This window comes from Carcharodon carcharias, chromosome 13, assembly GCF_017639515.1.
Source record: "Carcharodon carcharias isolate sCarCar2 chromosome 13, sCarCar2.pri, whole genome shotgun sequence".
NCBI lineage: Eukaryota > Metazoa > Chordata > Chondrichthyes > Lamniformes > Lamnidae > Carcharodon > Carcharodon carcharias.
The window spans coordinates 45638816-45653032 of NC_054479.1; the positions used below are offsets into that span (position 1 = coordinate 45638816).

Here is a 14217-nt window from a genome sequence, read left to right on the forward strand (position 1 = left end):
GTGGAGTGTTGAAATGGCAAGCGACAGGGAGGTCTGGGTAATGCTTGCAGACAGACCGAAGGTGTTTTGCAAAGCAGTCACCCAAGTCTGCATTTGGTCTCTCCAATGTAGAGGAAAACACATTGGGAGCAATGAATGCAGTAGACTAAGTTGAGCGAAGTGCAAGTGAAATGCTGCTTCACTTGAAAAGAGTGTTTGGGCCCTTGGTGAGGAGAGAGGAAGTGAAGGGGCAGGTGTTGCATCTTCTGCGGTTGCGTGGAAAGGTGATGTGGGAGGGGGTTGAGGAGTGGACCAGGGTGTTATGGAGGGAACGATCCCTATGGAATGCCACCAGAGGGAGTGAAGGGAAGATGTGTTTGGTGGTGGCATCATGCTGGAGTTGGCGGAAATGGTGGAAGATGATTCTTTGAATGCGGAGGCTGGTGGGGTGATAAGTGAGGGCAAGGGGGACCCTATCATGTTTCTGGGAGGGAGGAGAAGGTGTGAGGGCGGATGCACGGGAGATGGGCCGGATGCGGTTGAGGGCCCTGTCAACCACCGTGGGTGGAAACCTCGGTTAAGGAAGAAGGAGGACACGTCAGAGGAATTGTTTTTGAAAGTGGCATCATCAGAACAGATGCAACGGAAGCGAAGGAACTGAAAGAATGGGATGGAGTCCATATAGGAAGCGGGGTGTGAGGAGCTGTAGTCCAGGTAGCTGTGGGAGTCAGTAGGCTTGTAATGGATATTAGTGGACAGTCTATCACCAGAAATTGATACAGAGAGGTCAAGGAAGGGAAGGGAAGTGTCAGAGATGGACCATGTGAAAATGATGGAGGGGTGGAAATTGGAAGCAAAATTAATACATTTTTCCAGGTCCTAATGAGAGCATGAAGCAGAACCGAAGCAATCATCGATGTACCAGAGAAAGAGTTGTGGAAGGGGGCCGGAGTAGGACTGGAACAAGGAATGTTCCACATATCCCATAAAGAGACAGGCATAGCTGAGGCCCATGTGGGTACCCATAGGCACAACCTTTATTTGGAGGAAGTGAGAGGAGTTAAAGGAGAAATTATTCAGTGTAAGAACAAGTTCAGCCAGATGGAGGAGAGTAGTGGTGGATGGGGATTGTTCGGGCCTCTGTTCGAGGAAGAGACCGCGGTTCAACCGCAGAAGAATCAACACCTGCCCCTTCACTTCCCCTCTCCTCACCATCCAAGGGCCCAAACACTCTTTTCAAGTGAAGCAGCATTTCTCTTGCACTTCCCTCAACTTAGTCTACTGCATTCATTGCTCCCAATGCGGTTTCCTCTACATTGGAGAGGCCAAACGCAGACAGGGTGACTGCTTTGCAGAACACCTTCGGTCTGTCCGCAAGCATTACCCAGACCTCCCTGTCGCTTGCCATTTCAACAGTCCACCCTGCTCTCATGCCCACATGTCTGTCCTTGGCTTGCTGCATTGTTCCAGTGAAGCTCAACGCAAACTGGAGGAACAGCACCTCATCTTCCGACTCAGCACTTTACAGCCTTCTGGACCGAATATGGAGTTCAACAATTTTAGATCATGAACTCTCTCCTCCAGCCCCACCCCCTTTCTGTTTTTTCCCCCTCCTTTTTGTTTTTTTCCAATAATTTATATAGATTTTTCTTTTCCCACCCATTTCCATTATTTTTAAATGTGTTTCCATCCATTGTTTTATCTCTAATTTTTAGCCTTTTTAGTATTCCTTCACCCCACTCCACCCCCACTAGAGCTATCTGTACCTTGTTTGTCCTGCTTTCTACCATTAATTAGCACATTCCTTTAGATAATATCACCACCTTCAACACCTCTTTGTCCTTTTGTCTGTGACATCTTCTGGTTATCTCCACCTATCACTGGCCCTTTACCTAGCTCTTCTTGTCTCAACACCCTCCTGCCCCCCGGTGCTTAAACCAGCTTATATTTCCCCCCTTTCCTATTTTTACTTAGTTCTGTTGAAGGGTCATGAAGACTCGAAACGTCAACCGTACTCTTCTCCACCGATGCTGCCAGACCTGCTGAGTTTTTCCAGGTATTTCTGTTTTTGTTTTTGTTTTGGATTCCCAGCATCCGCAGTTCTTTGCTTTTATCTATATATTATTTAAGATCAATGCACTACTCACCTACATCAATAAGACATGGAAACCAAAGGAAAGTCATTTTCCTAATGTCAAGATAGGTAAGCCTCAAGTGTTGAACGTTGTCTTACTAAATGCGGCTGCCTTCCATCCTCAATTCTCAGGGTAAGTGATGCAAATCTAGTGTATTAGAATTGAGTAGACATCTGCTATTAAGTTGTGGAGATGTGATTCCATCATCTGGGGAATGTGACAAAGAAGTGCTGGACTTAAAAGTACGAGCCACAATGAATGGAACTTATTGGAAGCTTTTCAGTTACTGTTGTTAGATCACATAGCAAAAACAGAGATAGATATATTTGGAAGAGAAGTAGAATGAATAGATCTCATGTTTGTGGAGCTGCTAGGCTAGTTTGCAGTTAATTGTTGCTCAGAGACTGTGCCCTCTTGGTAGGCATGTTTTGCAATTTGTACACTGTTGCACAGGCAAAAGAAGCAAATGCTACAATGTCCTTCAATAATTCATACCATCAAGTGGTTTGAGGAGTTGCATAAATCAGTTAACAGCCAAGGCTACATGATCCAGATGACTTCATCCAAGACAGAAGCTAAAAACAAGTGCCATTGCACAAATTGCAAAGCCACACCTATAGTTGAATGAACTTTCTTTTAAAACTTGTAAACAATTTGTTGGTTAGACAATTTTTTTAAATGGGATAATGTGAGAAGCAAATAGAATTTTACATTGAACCTTTCCTTTCATGTCCCCAGTATTTCCTAAAATGCCAACAATATACTTTTTAAAAAAAAAATGTAGTCACTCTTATTTTGTAGATGAATGTAATGAGCATAATGCATGGTGAGGCCCCACAAAAATGATGTTTTAAATAACCAGTTAATCTGTTTGGGTGGTGTAGGGTGAAGACTCTGGAAAAACTCTAAGACATCAGGATACAATCTGAAATGGGAAATTACATCAGGAAATTATCCTACAACCTTCATCTTGCACAATTTAATAAAACAGTTTGAGTAATAGCCTTGGCAACATATCAGTTGGCAATGCTGTAGATCATTAGCTCATTGTGCAGGCGGACAGGAAGGATTTTGGGCAGATGTAGAAAGTGGTGGGACATTGCAATACACTAATCATGGGCCCTAACTTCCTCAGGCTGGTAATCAGTGTAGGATTGCCACTCTGTGCCCAATTACTAATGTTAAATTCCTTCTGTACCTGTCTCGCCTGACCTTCTGGCTCAGGCCAGACGAGATCCAGGCCCAGCATTGAAGTCCAGCTCCACTGAAGTGAAGGAGGACACACCTCTTTTTTACGGCACTAGCTTCTGTAAATCAGGTAAGTTAATAGGTCCATTGGAATTGACCAGGCCAGGGTGAAGGTAAGTGTCTTAAGGTAAGTAGATAAGAAATGGGGGGAGGGGTGGGGGGTTCCGGCAGCAGGGGCGGGGAGGCGGGGGGGGATGGTGGTGAAGCTCTGGAGTAGGGGGAGTCAGACCTCAAGGGGAGGGTCGGACCTCAGGATTGGGGGTGGGGTGGTGGGGATGGGGGAGGGGGGGTGGGTCAGACCTTGGTGAGGGCAGTTTTGGACCTTGGGGCTGGGAGGGCTCTCGGATTTTGGGGAATGTGGGGGATCGGACCTTGGGAGTGGTCAAACCTCAGGGTGTGGGTAACTTGGGTGAGGAGGTTGGATCTTGGTTCCAAGAGAGGTTCCCCAGTGCATCTTTGGGGTGTCCCCCCAATCCGACGCTGGGGAGCTCAAAGGTTACAGCCCTATGAGCATCTTCACATTCCAAAGTTGGATTATTTGATTGGAAGAAAGGAAACTTGCTGGGCTGGGCACTTGGCATGCACCGCTCCTGTTATTGGTTATTGCTATCTTGTCTATATTGCTATCCCAGGTGAGCATTAATTGCCTACTTAAGGGCCTCAAGTGGTGCAATGGCATGCAGGGCACCCAATGCCACCCCTATTGCTGGTAAAATTGTGGTAGGGTAGTGGCGGGTGAGCAGCGAGCCCTCCCACATTCAGCCCCAGGGGGAGCATATAATCATGCCCGTAGTAACTGTTCTAATGTAGGAAATATGACAGCGAATTTGCACCCAGCAAGGTCCCGCAAAAAAAACACTAAGATAATGATCAGATAATCTGGTTTAGTGATGTTGTTCGAGGAATAAATATTGTCCAGGATACTGGGCAGACAAGGCTGTGTTTTGAAATTTGTAGTAGGTTTTTTTGCATCAACCTAGGGCCTCCCCTTAACATTTAATCTGAATATTGGCACCTCTGACTGTGCAGCACTTCCTTAATACTGCACTGGAACCTTGGCCCAGATTGTACACTTGGGTCTCTGGAGTGGGATTTGAACCCATACCCTTCTGATGCTTTCTGAGTGTGCTACCATGAGCCAGTTAAGGCTGACTTGTCTTTTGCTTGTGCTTTCAGGAATTCTGTTCAAAAAAATAAAGATGTCAGTTATTCTGCTACCTTTGTGGTTCAGATATTTCTCAAGGTTTTGATCTTAAATACTAGGAGGGAAAATGAAACAAAACATAATTTGTATGGCGTTCTGTGGAATGCACTTTCCTGATTCATCATTTTTCAAGTTCATCTCCAACAGGATTCACAAGCAAGATAGGAAGGAAGATTCTTTCAAAAGAAGCACTAAAGCAGTTTTAGTTTAAAGTATAGGTGGATAATCTTAAACAAGTACAGAGGGTGATTTAAATGAAAGTTAAACATATCAAAGAAATTCTCAGCAGATGTTGTTATCTCAGGTACCAGGACTGCAGGAACTTTCAGAGTGAAGGAAAGGAAAGGAAGATAGACTGAGAGAAACAAAACTGAAATAGGAAAGCAAAATACTGCGGATGCTGGAAATCTGAAATAAGAAACAAAAATGAACTGGATGAGGACATAAAAGAGAAGCAGCAGAAGTAAATAAGAGACAGAGAATCAGAGTCAGCAAAAGAGGACCATAAACAAATGAGAAAGAATGGGGAGCTGGGCACGAGAATAATGATCATGATTTAAAGGTGATTGATTCGCAGCCCCAATAATCTGATTATTAAGCAGTTTTTGCAAACTTAAAGCTGAACTTTGATCACATCCAGATCCGACATGTGGTTAGTAACAGCCATCTCATTTGAGAGAAGCTGAGAAACAAAAACTAGAATCATTGAGAAAGTAAATAGTAAATTACCCTTAAAGATTCCTTTATATACAGGAGTGAGAATGGATAAATTATAGTTTTTTTTTATTTGTTCATGGGATATGGGTGTTGCTGTTTCATGGTTATCATCAGACTTTTAATTCCAGATTTTTATTGAATTTAAATTTTGCTTTTTGCTGTGGTGGGATTCAAACCCAGAGTATTAACCTGGGCCCCTGGAATACCAGTCCAGTGACAGTACCACTATGCCACCACCTCCCCCATTCCATTTCATTATAATATAAGAGATAAAGCAGTGATTCTTAAATATTTGTGTTTCTTTAAACTTGTTTTTCCTGAAAATTTGTTGCCCTGATAGTTACTCTCACAGTTTGCTCCCAATTGTATTACCTTAAGAAGCAGTTCTGACTTTCTAACCTTTTGACTTCTAATGACTTAGTAATAAGTTATTCAATATTTGTCTAACCCACATGAGGACTCTGTATTTTGGCACCATTACACGCTCTTAGTGCTTTAATTCATGTGTATGCTGTCCAAAGGGCCCCATATCTCCCATGGTCAGCAGGGTTTATATGTTTACCACAAATTTACTACCTCACAAAGCATCAGGAGTTCAAATTATTGGAAGTATTGGTGGTGATCTAAAAATATATGTTTGTTAAAACAAATTAAATAAATGAAGTAACAGTCCACATTTGACAAATCATGTCTCATTAACACCTAACATGTTTTGGTGAAGTTTTGAGTAGGTTTGATATCTTCATGCATCGTGCAAGTACTTAACAACAGGGCAAAAAGGCACTGTTTTAAATGTTGTTCCAGGCCAACATGATGCATAATGCCACCTCAAAGGTAACCTTTCCACTGTGACCTGATTAAAACCCGACTAGACATTATCTATTATTAACAGCAGGAGATTTGTTATGCTGCCAGAATGAAAGCTAATTGAGATGTCCCTGGAGAACCTATAACATGTTGCTCGTGAGTTCTAGCCCTGTGAAATAACCCCAGAATTGAAATCCCTTGCCAATAACATATTTTATGCATCATTTCATGTTCATAGATCAACTGGGTTAACTGTTGTTTCCAATGCAGGCAGATCCCTGGTTGAATCATGTGTGGAAAGGAGTTAATGGAACTCCCACTAAAAAGAGAGCCATTGGATTTAAAAAGCTAGCAAAGTAAGTTTATTGTATTCAACACACCATTGTTTATTGGAGCCGTATAGTGTAAGAAATATTAAAATATGTTGCTCAATAGTTGATTTAGATTTAGCAGTTATATTTCAGTACATACTATTTATTTGTGACCGTGCCCAAAATAACTTTGTCTAGTTTTTGTTTGGTGGCTGTTCCTTTAAATCCAGTCATTAGCAGTGTGAATTGAACAAGTGACCGCCAGAATTGTGGTCCAAGGTCGAATCACAACAATGTTTGCAAGTTTCATTAGCCACGGGTTTGTGAGAGGAATAATTCAAACTTAAATAATGCTATATGACTGAGGTCTTGGTTTTAAATTTGAGTGGGTGATCATTCAAAATCTAGGAAGCCCTGGGAACCCTCTCTGTGATGTAAATCCGCCCTTTGAACTGGAGAGTTCATTTGAACCGATCTGAGAAGGAAACAGTCAGGTTGAAATTTCTGAGAAAGAGAAGGAATTAGTTTGAAACTTGCAAGAGAGTGTTTATGTTAATGCTGACGTAGGTATTGAGAAATATAAGAAGAAGCATAGTTCAAGTTATTTACAAAGGGTAGTTTAGTAATTTTTTTTGTTGCTGAGCCTTTTTATTGGTTTTCCATTTAATGGGTTAGGTGTGAATATATAATTGTTATATGCTTGTTTTCTTTTTGTTAAATGTATTTTCATAGTGATTTTAAGCTTAAAGCAAGATGTGAAGGTTTATTCACTCATTGAACTTTAAGAGCGATCCTGCAAATCCAGTAAAATAATTACCAAATGAGGCTTTTTGTATCCTTGGTGCATTAACAATGTCTTAAGATAAGAATAGGTGTGAAGGTTGGACTGGCCCATGAGTGTTATCTACAATATGAGTTAATCGGGAAGAAAGTCGCATTACCATATTTAAAAACATCTAGTAGCATGTTAATATATTTTCTTTATGTGAGTGTCACTAACTAGGCCAGCATTTATCTCCCATCCCTGATTGCCCTTGTCCAGAGGACATTTTAAGGGTCCAGCATCACATCTAGGCCAGACCTGGTAAGGACAGTAGATTTCTTTCCCTGTTAGTGAACCAGATCAATCAACAGACTTTTAATTCCAGATTTTTATTGAATTCAAATTTTACCATCTGCCATGCTGATATTTGAATCTGGGTCCCCAGAGCACCACCCTAGATCACTAGAATACCAGTCCAGCAACAATGCCACGATGCCACCACCTCCCCTATATTCTTTGACTGGGAGTTTGAAGAAGTTATTTAGCACACATCAGAAGTTTCACAAAATATTGCCTCTGCACCACTTTAAACATGTTTTACGCCATTAGTAATCCAAACACTTTTGGGAAAGCGAACTACTGGGGCCTGGCATTGCTGGCTCACCACCTGTTTGCGCAAGATAAAACCAGATTTGTCCTTTAAGAAGCACAGTCACAAAAAGCAACAGTTGGAAACAGTTAAGTGATACCAACTGGCATCTTGATACTTGACAGAGCAGAATTCATGTCATACAGAATTTTCCAAGACTCGCATCTGAATCTATAGCTGAAAGAAATGCTTCTGAGGACACTTGTCCAAAAGACTTGTTATTGTATGCTGGTATTATTTGCACATTGAAGACATCCAGTCCTAATACTCTGGCATTTTTGTTTGAAAAGGGCAGTGAAATTCTCTACGAAGTTAATGGGGCAAGCAATGGCAAAAAGAGTAAAAGCCACCATCTTGTATGCCACAGAAACTGGAAAGTCCCAAGTCTATGCAAAAACATTATGTGAAATTTTCAAGCATGCCTTTGATGCCAAGGTAAGAAACAAATTTGTTTTAATCATATTCATCTAATTAACTTCACAACAATATGCTACAATAAGTGTATGCCTCAGGCTATCGGAGTGAATTTCTTGGCTCTGTGTTTGGATTCACGAGTGCAGCGAACATTGAAGAGTTGGATTGGCTGAGTGGCAAAGGAGCATGCTGGTTTTCCTCAATTTAAATGAATGGAAGAAAATCAGGAGGATTGCCTTCACTGGCCTGTGCTCCTACCAGCCCAATTTTCTATTATTCTCAACACACAATTCAGTGAGTCTAGCATCATCTCCCTTTCAGGAGTGATAAATATATGCACACACCTCTGGTTATTTCACAGTGATGGAATACCATGTGAAAACAGTACCTGTTTTTGAGCAGTGCAAGTGAACAAAACTAAATTCTAACTGGTTCATTTGCAGCACCCGCTATCCAGGGGAAAACCGAGTCCTGAGACGGCTACCCATTGAGATATATGCACAGAGCTTTATTTGGCAATATCTCATTGCCAGAGACACTTGTAATGTTAGAGAAATCCCCTGGGACATCTGACCTTTGGCCCACATTACAAATAAAAAACTAGAACACGCATAAAGTAAAATGTCACCAGATGCTGTTGACTAATACAAGTCTAATGAAGTCATAGTCTATGTGCTTAATACTGATGTGAAGTGCTTGTAGTTAATCTGCCATTTCTACATAGATGAGAACATTGCCTTGCATAAGCACAAACAGCTGTGGGTAGGGGGTGGAGGTGGGTGGATAGCAGGGGTGAAGTGCGATGGTGGCAGTTTTGGCTTTGGCTGATAATGGAAAACAAGTAATAGTGAGCCAGCATCCTGTTTTACATCTTTTCTAATTTTTATCTCCATTGAAGTCAACGTAATGAAGAACCAGCAGAAAATGGGCTGTCAACTTACTATCATCAATTTCACATTATCACACAAATTTTTGATTACTGCAAAGCGTGGTTATTGAGAATTCCTAAACCTAAGACTATTATAACCAAGTACTATAAAAGTCCAAATAGCCACAGCTAGCTATTAATTGGTGATGCATATCACCCAGCATTGCCAGGAAATTAAACATTTGATGGTAAAGTTATAGACATTCCATAAATTATATAATAGTCTCATACTGAATTCAGATGCTCTTTTCTTCATGAAAGATCCTTAACTAGTGACCATTGCTTATTGCTACCCATGTGTTTAACTTACAAATTGTTCACTTCAGGCACAATAGAAGAGGTGGCAGCGTGAATTTGCAGTGTTATTAATTAGTTCCAATTTTTGACAAATTATGCTTAAAGGCTTTTGAGTTTTATAAATAAGGTACAGATTTATGCATGGGATGTTGAGATAAAATACTTCAATCTTAAAAGGAATGGAACTAAGGTTTGTGTAACTGCCTGAATTCCATTGTTTTGTAGGTGATGTCCATGGACGAATATGACATTGTGCATCTAGAGCATGAAGCACTGGTGCTGGTAGTTACAAGCACTTTCGGCAACGGTGACCCACCTGAGAATGGAGAAGTATGAAAATAACTAAAAATTACTCGTGTGTGTTTCCAAAAGACCACCAGTAAAATTTAAAATCACCAGAAATCAAAACGTAGGCTAATTATTCTAGTTATAGTTTTCCTGAGTAGCGGTACAATCTGAGCACCAGCTGTGTCTTTGTGTCCACTAACATCCTATTTTTAAACTTTGTAGGGAAACAAATGTCAAAATATCCAACATATAAGTCATGTCTTGGTGTGGGTGTTCAAAGACCAAGAGTCTTGAGGTATAACTTATGCACTCAGTCCAATGGTGTGTTGCTACACACGATGTAAAACCTCAGGGCAATCTCTGTGCTCAATTTTACTGCAAATATAATGGGCTGCTCACTGTTAGTGAAAAACGCATTTTCCACATGGTTGCCTAAGTAACGTAAAGGAGAATTTCTCCCTTTATGTACTGATTTATTTGTATTGAGATTTCTTAAAAAAATGCATAAAATACCCCGTGTCCCTCTCTTTCATTGAACAAATGTAGCAACTTCAGAAAAATGAAAAAAACTTTCTTGTTGCCAAGATTTCCTCTTTCCCAAAATACATAACAGTTTATGCATCATGAACTTGTTCATGTTTACAATGTCTTTTAAAATAAAGTCAGCGTAAATTGGTGTTAATATAAAACTATAATAAATAAGAAGAGTCCTGTTAAGTTTTGAGTCATCTAACCTTGCTGTCACTACAAAAAGCGTTCCTATTTTTTTTACAGATTCTGAGTTAAATATTAGATACATAGCTCCATTACCCTGGATAGCACTTCATTGCTGTGCCATAGTGGAATGCTTCCTCTAAAGATCGGGATCCTGATTCCCAATCTTTCCCAGGACCTCAAAACTGTGGAAATGACCTCCCTCAAACTTCCTTTCCTCTCACAATGTGCTGGTTTTTCAACCAAACCACTCCTTTTTGACTGATAGTATCTTAAAGGGATATTGTTGCACTAGTATTATGGGCCTAAAATTAGACTCCTTAGATAGTTGACATATTAACAGTTTTATTAACAGTCTATTACATACATTAACATTTGTAGTTAGCAATGTTTCTAGGGTTTATATAACCTTGTCATTAAGTGCTAGTGCGAATTAATCACTCGCTTTTCTTGCTTCTTGGAAGATGGCATTAGCCTCCAAGATGTCAGAGTGATGAACCACCATGTGTAGAGGATCATCTACTCCTTGGCAAATTCATGGTTTGAACTAGTAGCTGTATCTGGAACCAGCTGTGTTAGATCTTACCTTTTTTTTAATCACAGGGAAACCTGTACAGCTATATTTAGCTGTATCTGGCTAGTGTAGCTGTACAACCCTAACTTCTAGAATCTTTCTGTCTCTCTGTTGGAGATGCACTTACTAATTTTACAGAGCCACCTTTCTACTAGACACAGAACCCTTATACTTTCAACTACAAGCACTACCAAAAGAACTATTAGAATAACTAAGGGTTGAGAACCGAGCGCTTTAGTCTCAAAAATGCTGGCCTAAATTTTCACTCTCGCATCGGGTGTGCAGAATTCCAAGCTCCATACATCCAACCTTCATAATTAGCTGCCTGGATGTCAGATTTTCAGTCTAAGGTAGGGGCTAGATTGGAAGTCAGGGCTGGCGACCCAGCAGGAAGTAAGGAGGATGCCGGGTGCAGAGGCTGGCTGGGCAGAAGGCCTGCCTTGAGGGTCCAGGCATTGCATCCAAAGTTTTTTCAAAAAATATTCTTTCATGGGACATTGGCATCACTGGCTACCCCATCCCTAATTGCCCTAGAGAAGGTTTCAGTGAACCGGCCTCTTGAATTGCTGCAGTCCATGTAGTGTTGGTGCACCCACAGTGCCCTTAGGGAGGGAATTTCAGGATTTTGACCCAGTGAAGATGAAGGAATGGCGATATATTTCCAAGTCAGTGTACCTTGGAGGGGAACTTGCAGGTGGCGGTGTTCCCATGAACGTGAAAATGAAAAAAAGAATAATACATAAAACATCACTCCATCCCTCACAACCCCTCGCCCCCCCCACACACTCCCCATGCCCCATCCGTGCCAACCCATGCCATCTCATGCCCTGTACCCACCCTATGGCCCTTTATAGCCCCATGCCAACCTATGTCCCTGTACCCACCTATAGCTCTTTATAGCCCCTATGGCAACTTAATGCCAACTTATGCCAACCCATTCACCCACCCTCATCTTTTACCCTTACACCCTCCATGTCAAATCACCCAATATCCATCATGGGTAGACTTTAGGAACCATGGAGAGATGAGATAAAATAAAGTTCTATGAAATAAAGTTCTAAGGCCAGGATTTCCCCATCGATGAGCCGGGGGGGGGGGGGTGGGGGAAGGCGGTGCAGGAGGCTCGCTCACTGCTATATAAAATGATGCGCGGTGACATCAGGTGGAACTCCCAACATCACTGCGCCCCATTTAAATTTTCAGGTAGGTGGGGGCTCAGCAAAATCAACTGTGCATCCACTGACCTGTCAATGGCCAATTGATGTCGTTGACAGAGTCATTTAAGTAATTAATGGACCTGCCTGCCCAACCTTAAGGTTGGCCGGCAGGCCAGGAGCCCTGGCGGGCATTAGTAAAAGCATGAAACCTTACCCACAGGCAGGATGAGATTTCATATAGGCTTTTCAATATTTAATAAAAGTGTTTTTAAAAGTTATGGACATGTCCCAATTCATGTGACAGTATCACCTGAGGGGATATGGCAGGGAATTTTTTTTCTATTTTTAACATTTTTTATTGTAGAACTGATCTCCCTGAGGCAGCATTTAGCCTCAGGGAGATGAATGCGCTCTTTCGTGTGCATGTGCGAAAGAGCACACTCTCTGCTGAGGGATACCCCCCCTGCCTGCACAGGGAGCGCATTGCGCTTCTGTGCGGATGTCATGCTGGTGGGCCTCAATTGGCCTGCCCACGTAAAATGGCAGTGCGCCCCCAATTGGGGGCACCAATCGGAGGCATGCCTGCATGTGCCCGCTTTTCAACTTTCCCCCCGACGGGGGGAAAATTCTGCCCTAAGTGTCTATTGCAGGCTTCACTATATTGAATATAATGCTCTAATTCACAAAAAACCCATTTAACCCATTTACATTCCTTCAACTACATAAACACTTATAACAAGTATTCGAATTCAAAGTTTCACTTCAAAGAGTCTGTAACCACTTGTAACTGTCAATGAAACTGTGAAGTGACAGGCACCCTACTGTGATAATGGATGTTTGTGCAATCAGTCATGCAACACTAATTCTGTAATGAAACCCTGAGGTTTATATCAACCCTGAAGCTTAAGTGAAATAGCAAGCAGCGATTTTTTAAAAACACAGCAGATAATTTTTTCCAAAGATATAAAGGGAGGGGTTTTTAAATGCCTTGACAGCTTGACTGCTCCCTTTAACAGATGGTTTTGACAGTTCCTCTTAACACTTTGGCAGGTCCTCTTGAAGGATGTTTTTGACAGTTGATTTTGTCAGCACTGTTGATAGTTTCAATGAACTTGACAGTTAATGAGTTGATGCACTCTTTATGCACACTCATGCCTAATTTTAACACTTCCAAAGAGAACCTTCCCTCTCCTAAATGGTACCTGACCTCTCCAAAGGTGTACCAGGAACAGATCCAAAGGAATATCTTACATCTCCAAAGGAGTACACAGGCTATCCAAATAAATCCACAATGTTCAGACCTGCTCTTACCAGGTCTATTCTGCACACTTTGGATTTGACACTCCTTGGCTACCAAACTCCACCTCCAGTGAAGGCAGCTGATGATTTAAATGGCAGCTGTCTCCATAAACCATGCATGTGCGAAACACAAACTGTCCCCATTCCCGCCTCTGAGAAAATGGGAAGTGATGTGTTTGGGGGCAGGATGTGTGATTTTCAGGCAGTTCCGCCATTTTCATCACAACAGAGAGACTCTCCATCATGACGAAAATCTGGGCTGCCATCTAATATAGCCTTCATTCCCAAAAACATCTCCTCAATTCTATTGATCAATGATGTGTGCTAGGAGAAATCAAATCTTTAGTGTCAATCACCTCAAATAGTCATGTTGGTACTCCCAAAAGCACTCCAAATAAATGAGTTACTGGTACCTGATATGTTTATTCCCTAGCTTCTCAGGTTTTTCCTCATATGGGTTCACACACAGGTATAGATTAGACAGGACACCTTTATATCTCGCTTCAGAAATTCTTCCTGGACATGAGATCTTGCAAACCTGTCTTCTATCAGTAGTAAGGAATGTTTTATTTCTATAACCTTTCACAGTTTAATTTGAGCAGTATAACTGCTGACTCCATTTTGAAGAGTTAAAACAATTCTCGGGGTACTTTTCCTTCGTGTGTTCTGCATTGTAGACCATTTCCATTCACCTAGGTTTCTCAATAATAAATATACTGCTGTTATAACATCT

The 14217-nt window shown here is 41.5% G+C and overlaps 1 protein-coding gene across 1 annotated transcript in view; it reads left to right on the forward strand.

The window, feature by feature from the left end:
* The window catches only part of nos1 (nitric oxide synthase 1 (neuronal)), a 111507-nt gene that overhangs the window by 57865 nt on the left and 39425 nt on the right, over positions 1-14217 (forward strand). The window contains exons 13-15 of the mRNA XM_041202639.1: positions 6361-6446; positions 8104-8248; positions 9678-9782. Of these exons, the coding sequence (XP_041058573.1) occupies positions 6361-6446; positions 8104-8248; positions 9678-9782 (336 nt within the window). The remainder of the gene's footprint in view (positions 1-6360; positions 6447-8103; positions 8249-9677; positions 9783-14217) is intronic.